This window comes from Aristolochia californica, unplaced genomic scaffold (genome assembly GCF_029961685.1).
Source record: "Aristolochia californica isolate CCGP_79_NKW_82.1479 unplaced genomic scaffold, dmAriCali1.0.hap1 SCAF_1, whole genome shotgun sequence".
NCBI classification, from domain to species: domain Eukaryota; kingdom Viridiplantae; phylum Streptophyta; class Magnoliopsida; order Piperales; family Aristolochiaceae; genus Aristolochia; species Aristolochia californica.
The window spans coordinates 53,164,971-53,181,434 of NW_027181770.1; the positions used below are offsets into that span (position 1 = coordinate 53,164,971).

The 16,464-nt window shown below is 36.5% G+C and overlaps 2 protein-coding genes across 2 annotated transcripts; one reads left to right on the forward strand and one right to left on the reverse strand.

Moving 5' to 3' along the window:
- The first annotated feature begins 13,361 nt into the window (after nt 1-13,361).
- Nucleotides 13,362-14,662, forward strand: LOC137960275 (acid phosphatase 1). Its single transcript, XM_068807845.1, has 3 exons — nt 13,362-13,957; nt 14,045-14,254; nt 14,358-14,662. Exons 1-3 carry the CDS (start codon nt 13,578-13,580, stop codon nt 14,533-14,535), a joined length of 768 nt encoding a protein of 255 aa, XP_068663946.1. The 5' UTR covers nt 13,362-13,577; the 3' UTR covers nt 14,536-14,662.
- Nucleotides 14,663-15,007: 345 nt separating this feature from the next.
- LOC137948707 (peroxygenase 1-like) lies at nt 15,008-15,841 on the reverse strand. Its single transcript, XM_068794858.1, has 5 exons — nt 15,691-15,841; nt 15,506-15,595; nt 15,335-15,420; nt 15,151-15,245; nt 15,008-15,062 (listed from the first exon to the last, which is right to left on the reverse strand). Exons 1-5 carry the CDS (start codon nt 15,839-15,841, stop codon nt 15,008-15,010), a joined length of 477 nt encoding a protein of 158 aa, XP_068650959.1.
- Nucleotides 15,842-16,464: the final 623 nt, after the last annotated feature.

Sequence of the window (16,464 nt, forward strand, 5' to 3'; positions counted from 1 at the left end):
GTAAGAATCGCACCACGGGAGGTGAAATCCAATCCCTTTATATTCTCTCCCTCACTTTCCCACATGAAGTTCGATACCCATATCTTCGACCTATCCATGTTGCAGAGGCAAGGAGTAAAGGCAAGAATGATGGTAGATTATTTTATTATCACCCTATCCTACTTTTGGAATCATTTTCGTGCCTTTGGGAGGCGAAATTCTTTAGACATGAATGAACTACGAGTCCACTTCAAAGATGCTTTACCTTCAAAGGCGCAAGGCCCCTCTCTATGCTCTTACTGACCTGGACAGCAAAGTGTGAAAGAGACCGGAGGGCTCCACAACAATCTCTGGTGCACTTTCTTTCCAAGGACAAAAAAAAAAAAAATGTCTCCAACATATCATTCACGAGTGGAGAACTGGCCCTGGACTTTGATGTTATATACTCACATGCTCTTGCAGACACTAGTCAGAGAATTTGGTTTAAGGCGAGGAACGGTAGATGAGATTTTCCAGTCCTGGGAGAATGAGGAGGATCCATGCGATGACCTGTTGTAGAAGGATCGGAAGAAGAGAGAGTGGGGTGACCATCTTCAGCGTGCAGAGGAAGGTGCTGTTTCCTCGGAGCGGGTCCTCCGTCTGGAAGCAGCTGAGATGGAGGATCAAGTCGCAGTGGAAGCAAGCCTTGAGGCCACAGCAATGCAGGAGACGGTTCAGCTACGATCCTCAAAGTTATTCTCAGAATTTTGATGATGGTTTCCTGTATGATGTTTCTAGTGGTGATACACGATTTCCTGCCTAGATTGTTGACAGGTTTCGTTGCTCACCTGCAGATGAAATGTATGTGGATAGAAGAGATAAAAGGGATTTATACAGGGAAAACTTTACTGGGTAGCTCAAATAATCTGGATTTCTTTTTTGAAGCAATCCATCTTGGGTTGAATGGAAAGAATGTTGGGAGTTTGGGTTAGGAAAAACATAACATTGGGTTGATCAATGCTATCAGTTTCTTGTATTTCATGGTTCTACGCTCATGGTTAATAATTCTTTGAAGTCTTTCAAATGTTGGTGGGTGGGCGATAGCAGCATCCCCAGTTTTTTTTCTGCAGGATAGGAGTTCCCAGTTGAAAAAGCTTGATTTCCAACAGAGGTGGATTTCTCTGTTGTCCAACAGAGGAAATGCATTCTAAAAAGGGACAAAAACTCGCAGGAACCGAAATTTGGAGAAGGGGTCCTCCTTCCCTTGGAGGAGGGCCTCCAGAAGTTAGGATAGAGGAGAGGGAGCGCCCTCCCCACATTGTGTTTCTTGTTAGGAGAAGAGTGGGCTCTCCCATTTCCAATATCCCTTTGGTAGAAACTAAAGAAAGGGCAGAGGGAACCTTTCTCTATGTTTGTTGGGGAAAATCGTCACCCTCTCTCCTTTTGTTGAATGGAGAAGAAGAGGGAAGAGGAGCTTACCACCCTTATATGTTTTAATATGCTTTTATCTATTTTTCCTAAAGGAATCTGCCCTCCTTCACATGGAATATGGAAAAAGGGAGCAAACCCACAAAGGAGGGCAGGGAGTCCCTCTTGAATTGCTAAAATTGTAGAAGGGGAGGGGGATGCCCTCCACACTCCCCTCATTGACAGAAGAAGAGGGAGGGGTAGGAGTCTATCTCCTTTCTCCTTGGTAAGACAAATCGAGCAAGATGAAACCACGTTATGAGTGATTGATAATACTAACATAGCTTCTGTGTTTCTTGTTTCATTTACTAACTTAATGGAATTACAATCTCGTGTTTTTTCTTTATACTCTTATTTTTTACTATCCTTAACGTCCCCCTTCAAACTAAACCGGAGGACCGAGCTGTAGTTTGTCACAAAAAAAGTTTAGTATCCAAACCAATTCAATGGTAGCAAATGGCATGAGCTGATATTCTGCTTAAGTGCTAAAGCAAGCTACAACTGGTTGTTTCCGACTCTTTCATGAAATAAGACTATCACTGAGTTAAATGCAAAATCCACTAATTGAACGACTTAGATTGGTAATACTTAGATGATGCTTTTTTTACTCTTTTGGAGCAAGCTACCAATGAGTGATGATTTTGGAACTTAAAAGAACTAAAAACTGCATTTTCTCTTACAAATAGGTAAAATCAAAAGTTTTCACATGAAAATGCACTTTTAAGTGAGTAGATTTGCCGATAAATGCTTATTAACCATGTTGAATTTTTGGATAGAGAAAAACTTTGCGATTGTTTAATTTGAGCATAATGTGCCTCTATTTATCATAGAAGAAACAAGTAGATTCCAATTATAATTAAACTACCTTTATCCTAGTTACACCCAAAGTTAAACACTAAAAGATAATTCCTAGAACAATTGGATAACTGAGCATAAATAGAAGACTAACATAACTAAAACACCTTTAATTGAGACTCTTCTGTGAGACCTCCTCCCATGAGACTCCTATAAGACTTCACCATATTAATCCAGGCTCTCTGAGACTTCTTATTGTGAGAGTCATGTAATATTCTTCCATATATGCTCTTCTACACCCCCCTCAAGTTGGAGTTTATAATTTTAGCATATAATGAAAAGGATTTTTGGTCTTCAATCTTCATTGGCTAAAAGTTTTTTATAGATGTTAAATTTTTATCATTTGTTCTCCCCCTTTCTTGAATATTTTGGTCACATAAAAATTACCACTTGTGGAATAAAATATCCCTTTCTTGTACTTCTTCTTCTACCTCTCCCCCTATAGTTGGAGATAAAAAAGACATAGAGACCCAATTTGAATAAAAAAAAATACAGGAGAAGAAAATCACTCCTATCCATATGACAAAGCTCCATACACCAGTAAAAAATGGTTGTAGTTTGAAACACACTCCGCTCAATTTTAATGGTAGAAAAAAGAGTCCAACTTTAGGGTTAACAAAGAGACTACTCAATTTTAAGGATAGCTGAAACACAAATCACCTCTTGGGTGAAGAACAAAAAACTTGACTCAAGATGGATGTTGGGTACACTCCTATACTTTTTACGTAGTGGACATAGGCATTGCAAAAAAAGTGATAAAAACACAAGATGATAAATCGAAGAAAAACTAAAAGAAAACAACTTTAACCCGAAGGAGGAGACTATGCAACACTCATACTTCCAAAGTGACATTTTTCAAAAAAAAAAAAATAGGGGAGACTATAATGGTAGAATTTACTAAATTTGACCAAGTATAACTTTTTTGTAGTGATCACAATTTTTCGGAGTTAACTATATGGAAGATACACAAGTAATAAAAATTTAAAACTTGAAAGCAACATCGAAGTAAGATATTGCATACCTTAAATGAGCACATCATGGAGTGATTAAGTCTGACCAAAACTCTCTGTTTAGAATAAAAAATTTGGCTAAAAAACTCAGATTTTATGGGGAAAGGAAACTCAATTCACATCAATGCTTGGAGAGAGAATAGAAGAGAAAATAGGAAAAAATGAGATTTTTTTGGAAGAACTTAACTTTTGTAATTCTGATTTTGATATATCCAAAAATATAGTTCAGAATCACAAACGACTTATTTCTAAAGAAACTATAAAGAAAAATCTTTAAATCGATTCCTAAATTAACATAAAAATCTTTGTTCTTGAATCTTTTATGACCTCTTGATTTTTTTCATTTTGTAGCTTGATCTGTGCTGACTCCAATACAAATATCTCTTTACATATAGATCAGATTGATATGAAAATTTTTCCTTATGAAAATAGACCTCAATAAATTTCATCCAAGTATAAATTATCTTCATAAAATATATTTATTTTGAGAGAAAAATCTGATACATTTTGGCTCTTTAATATGGTCGTACTGAGTACTCTTTCTTATTAGGCCAACATGACCATTGACTTTTTTGAAATCGATATCTCCCTATAGAAAACCCAGATTGAGAATTGGTTGAATAGGTAATAAAATAGACTTACAAATATTTCTACACATAAAGTCTCGTTCTTTATGGTATAAAGCAGCTAAAAAGTTGTAGTTTTTTGTTGCTTTGGTGCTTCAAATATTGACTGTCTTTGTATAAAACTTCAATTGCCAAAATTATTTTTGAGTTGGAAAGTAGATTTGAAGATCTTTTTGTTAATATATAATTTGCAATAGGAAAATTTCAACATGGAGGTGAGAATGCCAAGAAAACAACGAGTACTATGATAGGAAAAAAGAAAAAAGATATAATACAAACTTAACTACTAGAGATGATAGATATAAAAAGAATCACATTATCTTTGTGGGTTGACCAATTCAACTCATAGAATCCGCTCTGATACCATGAAAAAAGATATAATACAAACTTAACTACTAGAGATGATAGATAAAAAAAGAATCACATTATCTCTGTGGGTTGACCAATTCAACTCATAAAATCCGCTCTGATACCATGTTGAATTTCTAGAAAAAAAAAAAAACTTCACTAACTTGATGTAATTTGAATACAATGAGTCTCTATTTATAATAGAGAAAACAAGTAGAATCTAATTATAATTAAAATACCCTTATCCTAGTTATACCCAAAGTTTAATAGTAAAAGATAAGTCATAGAATAATTGAATAACTGAACATAAATAACTAAAATAACTAAAATACCTTTAACTGAGATTCTTCTATGAGATCTCCTCTTGTAAGACTCCCGTAAGACTCCACCATATTAATTTTTGTTCTGTGCGACTTCTTATTGTGAGAGTCATGTAAGACTCTTCCATATTTGCTCTTCAACAAACCATTAATGGACGAGTTGGGGTCTCTATTCATAAGTTTCTTGGCACAAATAGCCTTTTTGGATCGTTGTTCAAAATGTAGTACAAGAGGTTGATTGGTCATACATTTTCATTGATTGCTTAATCGATGTCTCACAACTATATTTTTAGTCTAATGATCAATCGTGTATAATGGCTTGAAATCAAGCTATGGGTTCATCAATCAAGCTATAGGTTGATTGATCAAACTTTATATGGTTTGATTGATTAGGCTTTATACTCTAGCTTGGGAGTTCTTCAATTGATCGATTATGCCTACAGGGGTTGATGGATCATCCTTTATAACTCCTGCCTACATCATTCGGGTTGGTCAATCTTGCCTATAGAGGTCTATCTATCAATTTTTATACACTAATTGTCAGCATCCTAGTTGATCGATCTAGCTTGTTTAGTGAAGGTTTGCTGCCTATGTATGATCAATCATGCCATATACTAGTTGATCGTTAGGTTGTTTTGTAGTGCATAGAATTAAATGAAAAACATGATTTAGGCCTATTCTAAGTGAATGTAAAGTTCAAAAACATTTATATGATCTTTGGAAATATGGTTTTGGAAATAGTTTGCATGTCTTTAGGTCCAAAAGCAAATTCATGCCTAAGGTTCAAAAACTGGATGACTAACCTCTTTATAGTGCTAGAGTTATTTGGAATTTTCTAATTCGCCTGAACTCTAGATTTTAAAATCTTCATTCTTCTTCAAGGTGGTTCTTCGATGTGACTGACTCTTCTCTTTAGCTTGATGTCTTCTATTTGATTTTCTATTTTTTCCTCATAACCAAGTCACTTGAAAGAAATGCATTTGAAATACTATGAATTGCAAAAAAATTAACTTAATTATCTGAAGTATTGTCATTATCAAAATCTAGGAATGAGTCAACCTAGGTCAACATTCTCCCCCTTTTGATGACAAAACCTAGCTTGTGAAATATGAAATATTTCCCTGTGTGATTAACTGTTGAAAGATGGGCTGAAGCCCACACGACCAAGGATGGTCTACACATCCAAGAGAGGTGTGTTGGAAGATGGGCTCAAGCCCACAAGACCAAGGAAAACCCACATGTTCAAGAAAGGTGGCATGAACAGTAGAACCAACTGTAACTCGGACAGATAATCAACTCACACTTGGTAATAATGCCACCTTTCTTCTCTCCCAAGAAGCAGTAATAGAAACCAAAAACCGAACTTGGCAGAGTTTTAGTGTTGTCGTCTTCAGCAATAGCAACGAAGCAATCACTCAGGAAATAATCAGCGAATAGAAACTCAAAAATAAGACCAAACAGCCAACTGTGAGATAAGCAGAGAAATTAGCAACGTGTATAATCGTTAGCAATGATCTGGAAGAGATAGAAATAAGCCAAGGAAGGAAAGATATCTTCCAAATTAACAACAGTAATATCCCGGAGAAGCAACAACGAGCGAAAGAAACTATCCAAAAGATAAAAAAAAACAATGCAGAACATCGAAGCAATGCAAAACTTCCGCTTGGAGTGGAAATCTTGTTCTTCCAGAAATAGACGGTCGACAATCAAATAGCTTTGGATTGACCAGATCGTTGGATAAATCTCTGAAGATAAATGGCTAGCAGAGATTAATTCGCTGGATCAGGGAGACTTTCATCAGCAATGCAATCTTGGAATAGCCGGACGACGATATGGTGACGCTTATTCAGAACAGAGGTAATGATAAGATTTGGAGAGATTAACTTAGAATGAATCTGATACCAATGACAATCCTAATAAAAAAGTATAATCAACAAGACATGCTCTATTTGGAACTTGGTATGAGTTGCCATGGTTGTCTGGTTCACCATTTTCTCGACAGACGTCGAGGGAAGCAATGCTAGGAAAGATGAGATGTGCCTTTTTTCTCCATTGCTCGCCAGTTGACAGAGAAGGAGAAAAACAACACAAAACAAGATGAGAGCGCTGTTAGCAACAGAGGCACCAATTCTCATGGCTGACAGAAAATCACGTACCCCAAGCGCCAACAGAAGAATACGAAGTCTACTACAGATCCTGATCATGACGGGATTTGAGCTAGTAGAGCTATCAAAAAGCCTAATGTTTTTCAGTCATTGGAGCAACAAACCGTAGAGCACCCTTCTGCTCCTTTAATTTACCAATGCAAATAAGTTTCATGAATTCATCATTGTTTTCACCTTTTGGGAATTTTCCCTTTGTGAATGCCTGTTGACATATAAAGATCACCAGCTTGGTAAAACAGCTAACTGAAACTTGGTTTGAAACTTTATTGTTTTTATAAATTCTGTTGTTGGTAATCAACTTCTGCAAATAATTCTCCAAACAAAGAAGATAATTTGGGCCAGAGCAAGAAGATAATCTCTGTTGTAAGCAATAGAAAGTAGCAATGCCAGAAAATACTAGAAAGACTGAATACGCCAGAGTTCCAACGATCGTATTGTAGAGGAAGATGAGGGAGAAGGTAGCACAGATTAACAAGAAAGTCTTGAACGAATAACAACAAAGAGACAATGATAATCAAGATACCAAAGCAAAAGAAAAATGAGTTCAGAGTAGAAAAAGAAATAAATAGAATACTAAAAACTCATAGCTACGATTGAAAATCAATGCTATGATACCATGTTGATTTTCAGGACTCCATGGATTACGCCATAAAGAAAAGGAGATAAGGCATGTTGAGGAGAAAATAGGAGGAAGAATGAGGTTATGGACTCTATTTATAAAAGATAAAATGTACAATATTATAATTATGCCCTTCACCCTAGAAGAGTGAAGAAGAGAATGGAAGCTTAAACTAATTACATCAGTGCTATCTTTATGAGATGACTTCTTATTTACCATCTTGCCACCTCTCTTACACATGTTGGTCTTCCTTTATCATGTGGGCTTGAGCCTATCTTCTAGCACTCTTGGATGTGTGGGTTCTTCTTTATCGTGTGGGTTTGAACCCATCTTCTAACACCAACAAATACTCATTAACTGTTACGAGAGACCTGGGGTCCCTATTTATAAGTTTGTTGTTGAAACTAGTCATTTTAGGTCCTTACCCAAAAAGCTAAATAGGAGGTAGATCGAGCATACATTTTCATTGATTGATCAATCAATCTCCAACGACTATATAGTTAGCCTAATGATTGATCATCCATAATGGGTTGACCAATTGATTGATCAATCAATCTCCAACGACTATATAGTTAGCCTTATGATTGATCATCCATAATGGGTTGACCAATTAATTGATCGAGCTTTATACATTGGCTTTGTGGTTCTTCAGTTGATCAATCATGCCCTATAGGGGTTGATCCATCTTGCTTTATAATTTCTGCATGTACAATTCTGGTTGATCAATTATGCCTACAGAGGTTGATTGATGAAGCTTTGTACACTGACTTGTCATCATTCTGGTTGATTGATCGTGCCTACATATGTTGATTGATAAAGCCTATATACTGAAGGTTTGCCAGCTAAGTATGATCGACCAAGCCATATACTGGTTGATTAATCATGCAATTTTGTAACATATAGAATAAAATGCAAAGCATGATTTGCAACTATTCTAAGTGATTGAAAAGTTCCAAAACAGTTTTATGAGCTTTGAAAACATAGTTTTGAAAAGAATTTGCATGACCTAAATTTCAAAAAGAAATTTAGGCCTAAGGTTAAAAAACTAGATGACTAACCTCTTTACATTACTAGAGTTCTAGAGAACTTTCTAATTTGAATAAACTCTAGGTCTTCAAATCTTCATTCTCTCCAAGGTTCTTCTTTAATGTGATTAACATTTTGTTTAGCTTGAGGTCTTGTGTTAGATTTGCTAGCTTTTCCTCATAGACCTTATAACTAAGCCACTTGAAGGAAATGTATCTAAAATGTTATGAATTTCAAAGTTGCTAGCTTAGTTAGTTTAAGTTTGTCCCTATGGTGTGTGCATGTTATATTTATGTTGAATTGCTTGTATGAATGAATTTTTAGTTACAAGCAAATCACTTTTAATTTGATTATCTCAATTCACCCCCCTCTTAAGAAACCACCTAGGCCAACACAATCAACCATAGTTGATTAATCAATCATTCAAAACATGGCCACATCATGCTATAATGTATGATCGATCATCCCTTTTTGGATTGATCGATCAATATTGTTCAGACAAACACAAATTATAGGGAATGATCAATCAAACAAAATCTCTCCAGTTAGGGACATAAAGCATGATCGATCATACTTCCATTGCACAAACAAAGGGAATTCTTTTTTATTGATCATCCCCTAGTAATGATCGATCAATTTAAATTTTTAGGACAAACGGTAACATATTGATCAATCAATCCATCAATTAATAAGTCACATCCTGACACAAAAAGTGTCATTATGATCAATTGAGCAATCAATTACTTTCAAACAGGCAAAAATGGATAGTTTGGCTTGAGGAAATTATAAATACTCATCCAAACCTAGTAAATCCTTTGAGCCTTTATTCTCAATCTTGCAAAACTTCTTAAAAGTGCTTTTGAGTGAAAAAGAAAGTTTCAACCTTGCAAAATCTTCTACTCTTTCATTTCATATTAGAAAAGCTCCCTTACTCATTTTTTTTTTAATTTGTGAGAGGTTCTTCTAGAAATTATTTAATCTAGATAGATAGAACCAGCTAGAGCTAAAATCTTGCCAATCTCTTGGGGATATTGAATTTGTAAAAAGCGTGTATTAGTTACACGTGACTTAAAGAGAGTCAGAATTCTTTGTGTAAATTCCAGCTATTAGAGCTTCATGTTGAATTTAGCCCCCATGCTTGAACCCTCAAGCAAGATGAGAGAGGGAGAAGAGAAGAAAAGAGCAAAGAGAGAGAGAGGTCGAGTAGAGAAGAGAGAAGATAGAAGAGAAGAAAAGAGCAAAGAGAAAGAGAGCTCGGGTAGAGAAGAGAGAAGAGAGACTTCAGGCTAGGAGAGAGATTCTTTCACAAATTTGAGAAGAGGAGAGCTTGATTAAAGGTTTCAACCAAAATCCTTGTTTATACTATTTTCATTACATATTTAGGGAAACTCCTCAATCAATTAGGATCCCTAATTAGATCAATCGTGATTCGCTAAATTATATCAATCAAAGAAAGATCAATTAAATATATTAATCGAGGAAGATTGTCAAATCCTCTGCCTCATGTGATGAGGATTCCACCTCTTACGATGATTCATCATGCCACCTCGTGTGGGCATGGTGGGTTTGGTCCCGCCTTCTCATACTCCCCCTCAAGTTGTGGGGGGTGAGAGGGGGATCATCGTTGATGCCCACTTGCTGCAAATGGTGGACAAGATTTTATGAGTGACTAGTTTGGTGAGAATGTCTGTAACTTGCCCTTGTGAGGAGATATGTTTGACAGATAATATATCGGGTTGGAATTTCTTTCGTATAAAGTAGCAGTCCACCTCAATGTGCTTTATTCTCTCATGGAAAACTATATTTGAGGTGATATGAATCACTGCTTATTATCGCAATGTAAATCCATAAGAGCTTCTTTAAAGAATCCCAGTTCCGTGATAAGGGACCTGATCCATAGAAGCACACTAATTGTGTGTGTCATAGCCTTGTATTCTGCTTCTGTGTTGGACCTTGCAACTACATTCTGCTTCTTGCTTCTCTATGTAATCAAATTCCCTCCAACCATTGTACAATATCCTAAAGTAGATTTTCTGTCATCCGAGGATTCGGCCTAGTTTGCATCTGAGAACCCTTCTATGTTGAAGTGACAACAATTTTTATAGAGATGCCCTATTCCCGAAGCTCCATTCAAGTACCACAATATTCTTTCCAGTGCTTGCTTCCTTTTATGTAAAATGCAACCTTCTATTCTTGATTTTTTGTGAAGATTGGGGCAAGATCAAGCAGCCAACTCATGGCTTTGAATCAAATAAGGTCTGGCCTCCTCGTTTTTTAAAATACTCTACACAACACTTTGAACAAAAAACAACCTTCTTCTTTCAGCTTTCCCTTTCTTTTTCTTTTTATTTAAAACTGATGAACCTTGGCATGAGAGATGAGCATATCTCTGTAATGTTCATATGAGGGTTGAGACCTAAAAAATCTCTCCAAAAAATTCACAAAACTGAGTAGAGTTTCAACTTTTCAAACAACTCATTTAATGGAAAAGCTTAGCATAGAAGCTAATTTATAAGATTTTTTGAAATCCAGTGGATAAAAAATCACTCATAATAGGCTCAAGAGCATTGGTCTTCATCGTAAAATCTTGTTCCCACGAAATAATAACTCTTCAAGTAAAAAAATCTCAACATACACCGATTTTCAGTCAAGAACTTGCAAACCGATGAAAATAGCCTTGACAAACTTCTTCCAATCCGGGATATATAAATCTCAATATTTTAATGAAGAAAGTAAGAAAATAATCTCTGAACCATCTTCTAGAGGTAATAAAACCAATAGCATGAAATCATAATAACATGAATGAAAAATAAACTTAGCTCAACAAGCTTCAATTTTGGTTCACAAAGAGCCTTCAATGAGTAGTTTTGATCATAACTTCTTAGAACATCTTTTTGAGGTGGGGATCTTAAATTCAATGCTTTGATACTATGTTGAATTTAGGACCCCATCCTTGAAACCTCGAGCAAGATGAGAAAGGGGAGAGAAAAGAGAAGAAAAGAGCAAAGAGTGAGAGAGAGAGAGCTCGGGTAGAGAGGAGTGAAGAGAAAAGGGAAAAGAAATTTAGGTTAAGAGAGAGATTCTTCCACGAATTTGAGAAGAGGAGAGCTTGATTGAAGGCTTCAACCAAGACCCCTATTTATACTATTTCTATTACATATTTAAGGAAACTTCTCATTCAATTAGGATCTCTAATTACATCAATCATGAATAGAAAAATTAGTGGAATTTCCCAAGCAAGGGTTATTGGGCAGTGAATACCAATAGGAGAATATCAATAACAAAAATTATCCTTGTCTCCTACAATGTGTGAATGTTTACTTTGTATTAAAATTGTGATATTGTATAATTCTTTGTTTACGCATCTTAGTTTTTCATTTGAAATTCTCAATTCTCCCCCTTCTTGAGCCGCCACATGGCCAACATTTGTATGATCGATCATGTTTTATAAGTTTTGCTAGATTGCATTCTGGATGATAGATCCAGATTATAGAAGTTGATCGATCATTCTATATACTAGTGTATTATTTTTAAATCTAAGTATGATTTAGGCTAGACTAAGGGTTTTAGTAAGTGTAAATCATTCATATGCATCAATAAAAGACGGTTTTGGAAAATTTCATGCCCTAAAGCTCTAATTCTCTTGAGTACTTTAGGATTGAAGTTTGGTTGACTATCCTCTTAAATGTCTAGAGTTCATGAAATTTTTCTAAGTAAATTGAATCTTGATCTTCAAGTCTTCAAGCTTCTCATAGATGCTTCTTCAAGATGATTTGACACTTCATTATGCTCGAAGTCTTATATTAAATTTGTCAATTCTTCTTCGTAGACCTTGATTTTGTGTCGCTAAAAGAAAAATCATCTAAAATACTTAAGTTGCAAATATTAGTTCAATTTTTTAAAATTTTGTTATCATCAAAATACGAATGAGGGTCAAACCTAGGTCAACAAAAGGTGCTATGGAGTTCACCATTTTAATTACATTTAATACCCTTTGCATAGATAACCGGTAGTATTAATGAAGGTTAAGCATTTATAGTTCCAATTCGAATGGACCTAGAAAATAAGAATAATAGGGTAAATTAAACATTGATTACCAGTTATTTGAGAGTCATCCGTATAAGAAAATGAAATTGCCCTATCAGAAGGTATTTCTCTCATTCCATTTCCCGACTTTTTCTACATGTCTTAGTACAACAAAAAAGTTGTTTTACCTTGTATTTATTTTTATTGACAAAGGATTAATACTTTCCAATAGAATTTTTACCAAAAAATAACAATGTCTGGCTATCAGAATAAATTTGGGCAATGTCTAATCCATGAGATAGAACCACATACAAGAGGAATAAGTTCTTTAGAAGGATACCACTAGCATGGACAAGGAATTGGGAGTTTTAGAAGAATCCCAATAGCATTTTCATCTGGAAGTCTTAAGAATTATAAATTTAGCATATTTGAACTAGGAATCATAAATTCAGCCCAGCCATTATCAAATATAATATTTTGGAGTAGAATACCAAGAAGGGACAACATCAAATGGTATAAACATGAAGAATATAAAACTGGAACAAAGGAGTGTCCCTTTTTGGGTCAAACGAATATTTGGCTTCTGCTCTACAGCAAGAGTCTCTCTCCACAACTGGCCCTGTCTCCCAATTATTTCAGTCAGTCTCTCTCTTCATAATAGCAGGCATTCGCAATGAAAGAATTGAATCATAATATTTCAGAGAAAAATAAGATCGACCAGCCGGATAATCAGGTCCAATCGCCTTTGCATTCTTCAACGGAAAAGCAGACGCCGTGATTTCAGTTGTTTCTCTTTTCTGCTACAACTACTCCCTACAGCTTTTTAAGCTTTTACATGTCGTAGAAGATCTTCAAAATAGTACAATTATTTCCGAAATCGTATTCACATCTGATCTGCTCTTACTTGCCTATTGATCGAGACAAATCACCTTTCGGTTTCGGTGCTAGTCGTGAAGAAAAGATACAGAAATGAAAGATAAATTAAATCCATTGCCAGCCAGCTCCCAACCCAATATCAATATAGTTATCATGTGATCCACTGACCTGCATGTGAGAGCTAGTAAATGTAAGAACCCCACTGCCCTTCCTTCTCCTTCCATTCCATCGATTCAACAAAACAAGAAGAGAATCCTTCCCATTTACGGGTAGAGGAGGAGATGGAACGAAATCCATGGCTTTTGTTTGGCATTCTGTGCCTCCTTGTTGGCTCAGAAGCTTCAGATTGGAACATCATGAATCGGAGCGGAAAGAAGAAATTGGGTTACAATTTGAAAAACTACTGCGAGAGCTGGAGGATGAATGTGGAGATCAACAACCTGAGGGACTTTGAGGTGGTTCCCGGGGAGTGTGCGGATTACATCGGAAAATATATGACTTCCACCCAGTACAAAGTCGACGTCGAGAGGGCATTCGAAGCCTGCATTTTGTATCTCAGCACCAACTTTGAATTCAATGGAGATGGCAAGGATGCCTGGGTTTTTGACATCGACGACACGCTCTTGTCCACCACTCCTTACTACAAGAAGCACCAATTCGGGTAATTTAATCCCTTCTCTGTCGTTCTTTCTCTCTGTGCGAGTTATTCGTGCTTGAAAATCATGTGGGTGTTGCTGTGGGTGAACAGAGGAGAGAAAGTGAACAGGTCGGCACTGGAAGGATGGATGAAAGAGTCGAATGCCCCGGCAGTGGTGCACGCAGTCGATCTCTACAATGAGATCAAGAACAGGGGATTGAAGATCTTTTTGATCTCCTCTCGAGGAGAAAGCTTGAGGGCGGCCACCATTGAAAACCTCGTCAAGGTTGGATACACAGGGTGGACGGGTCTGATAATGAGGTTTGCTCTTTCTTCTCACTTGTTCAAACCTTCATTGTTACCGTCTGTTATTTTTGCCTTTCGGAATCATCCCGACCGCCACGATGAGGCTTTCACTGTACAGGGGCTTGGAAGACGTAGAGAAAGGAGCGCAACAGTTCATGGCTGAACAGAGGAAAATACTGATGAAGGGAGGATATCGCATCTGGGGAGTTGTTGGAGATCAATGGAGCAGCCTCCTGGGTCTCCCAACTGGAAAGAGAACTTTCAAGCTCCCCAATTCTCTATACTACATAGCGTAGATCCAAACCGTTCCGGCCATTCTTATTAGCTGTAAAATAATTATCGCCAGATTCATGGTTTGCCCGAGACAAATTAAGAGAGATGATCTATGATCAGAAGCATCTTCCATTTGCATTTCTAAATCAATGGTTCTTCGCCTGTTAATTTCTGTGGATGAGTATAATTGATTCATGCAAACGCGTTTCATAATCACTTCGTTTCAATCCTAGCATTCCATCTGATATCCCCCGCCTGGATTCATTTTTTAAGGACCCTTCTTTACCGAGATAAAAGCATGAAAAACACAAATTATAGATCCATTCTTCTAACATATTTGCTTCGTTGTCGTGGGAACTAAACAACTCAATACAATACCATCATCTCTGATTCAGTTTCTTGACATTACGTTTACAATAGACTTGCCTCACAAATCCACTCTTCCATGGCCACAAAGTGGTTTTTCTTATCTGTTTTGCCCTGGATTAACGAAGCTTAAATGGAACTCTCATACTTCTTGAAAATGGCCTCCACGTACGAGGTGACAATCCTGAAATTAGAAAAAGTTAGGGAGTTTTGGTTATTCTCTCCTGGACATGGTTGCAGCAGTGAAGGAAATCGGCAACTCCACAATTTACCTTCCTACGAAGTTGACAGCTTCATTGTCACTTCCATTCTCTGATTTATCAATCTCTTGCATATATATTGGGAATAGTAGGGATGGTATCCAGCCCTGTAGATTATACCAAAATTGCACGAGAATCATGGCAGAAGAACACAACGACCACAACAGAGGAGAAACGAAGAGAGGGAGAAACTCACAGGGAGAGTCCAGTAACTTAGAAGTAGATGAAGCCAAAAGGCCACGACGAGAGAAACGACGGAGCCGAATCCAAGAGCCATCATTTCTGATGAATAAAACGATGAACTTGGGAAAGAAAAGGGAAAAGAGAAACAAATTACTCCATAAAAATATCACATCTTTATACATACCCTTGTAAGTCTCCCAGGGATAGATGACGGCACTCTTGCTCTTGTTCTTGCGCTTCCATCTTCGTTGGAAATTCTCCACATCCACCCCAACTGCCCACAAACAAAGAAGACAAGAAATCAGTGAATATAGTGAAAAAGAAGTGCGAATTGTCGAATATAAATGGGCGGAACGACAAAAACTTAACGAAGTTTTGGAAGGGTAATGTGTCTATCTTCAAGGCCCTTCTCCTCCTCTTCTTGCGCCATTGACGTTTTCTTCTGCAAATTGACATCCTTGGACTCTGTTCCTTTCGATTTTGCCATCTTCTTCTTGAATACCGGCAAACCCACAACCATATACAAAGGAGAATAGTGCAATGGCTATTAATTAATACTGGTTCTCTTGCTGCTGTAACAAGAATCTTTCTTTCATGCCAAGCACATTTGTCCTGAATGTCGGGGAGAGAGTTTGTTTGGGAATTCAGAATCGTATCAGGCAAGGACTTCATGTTCTTCACCTGGACCAGAAGCAGCTGTGAAAAGCCAAGCTTATGCCCAAACTTCTCTTGCATAGCTTCAACCTCTGCAGGCTTGAGTTTAGCTTCATATGAATAATTCAAAATCGAGCTTGAGTTTGAATTCAGCCTCGAGCTCAAGAATTTTAACCGAATTTAAGGTCGAACTCTAGCTAGTTTGAACTCCAATCTAAATTTTAAAAAAATCTGCATAAAATAGTCCATAAATTTGACATAAAATTATGCATAAATTCTACATAAACTCTATTAATATCAAATCATACAGTAATATCAAATTTATGATCACCCAAACAACTACATAAAATTGTGCTTCATATAAAACTATACATACATACTATTAATAATCAAACACAAAATATCAAATCAAATAGATGTATCAAATTTATAATTATCCAAAACTATAATCAATTTGGATTACCACACAAAAATTATGAACCAAATATT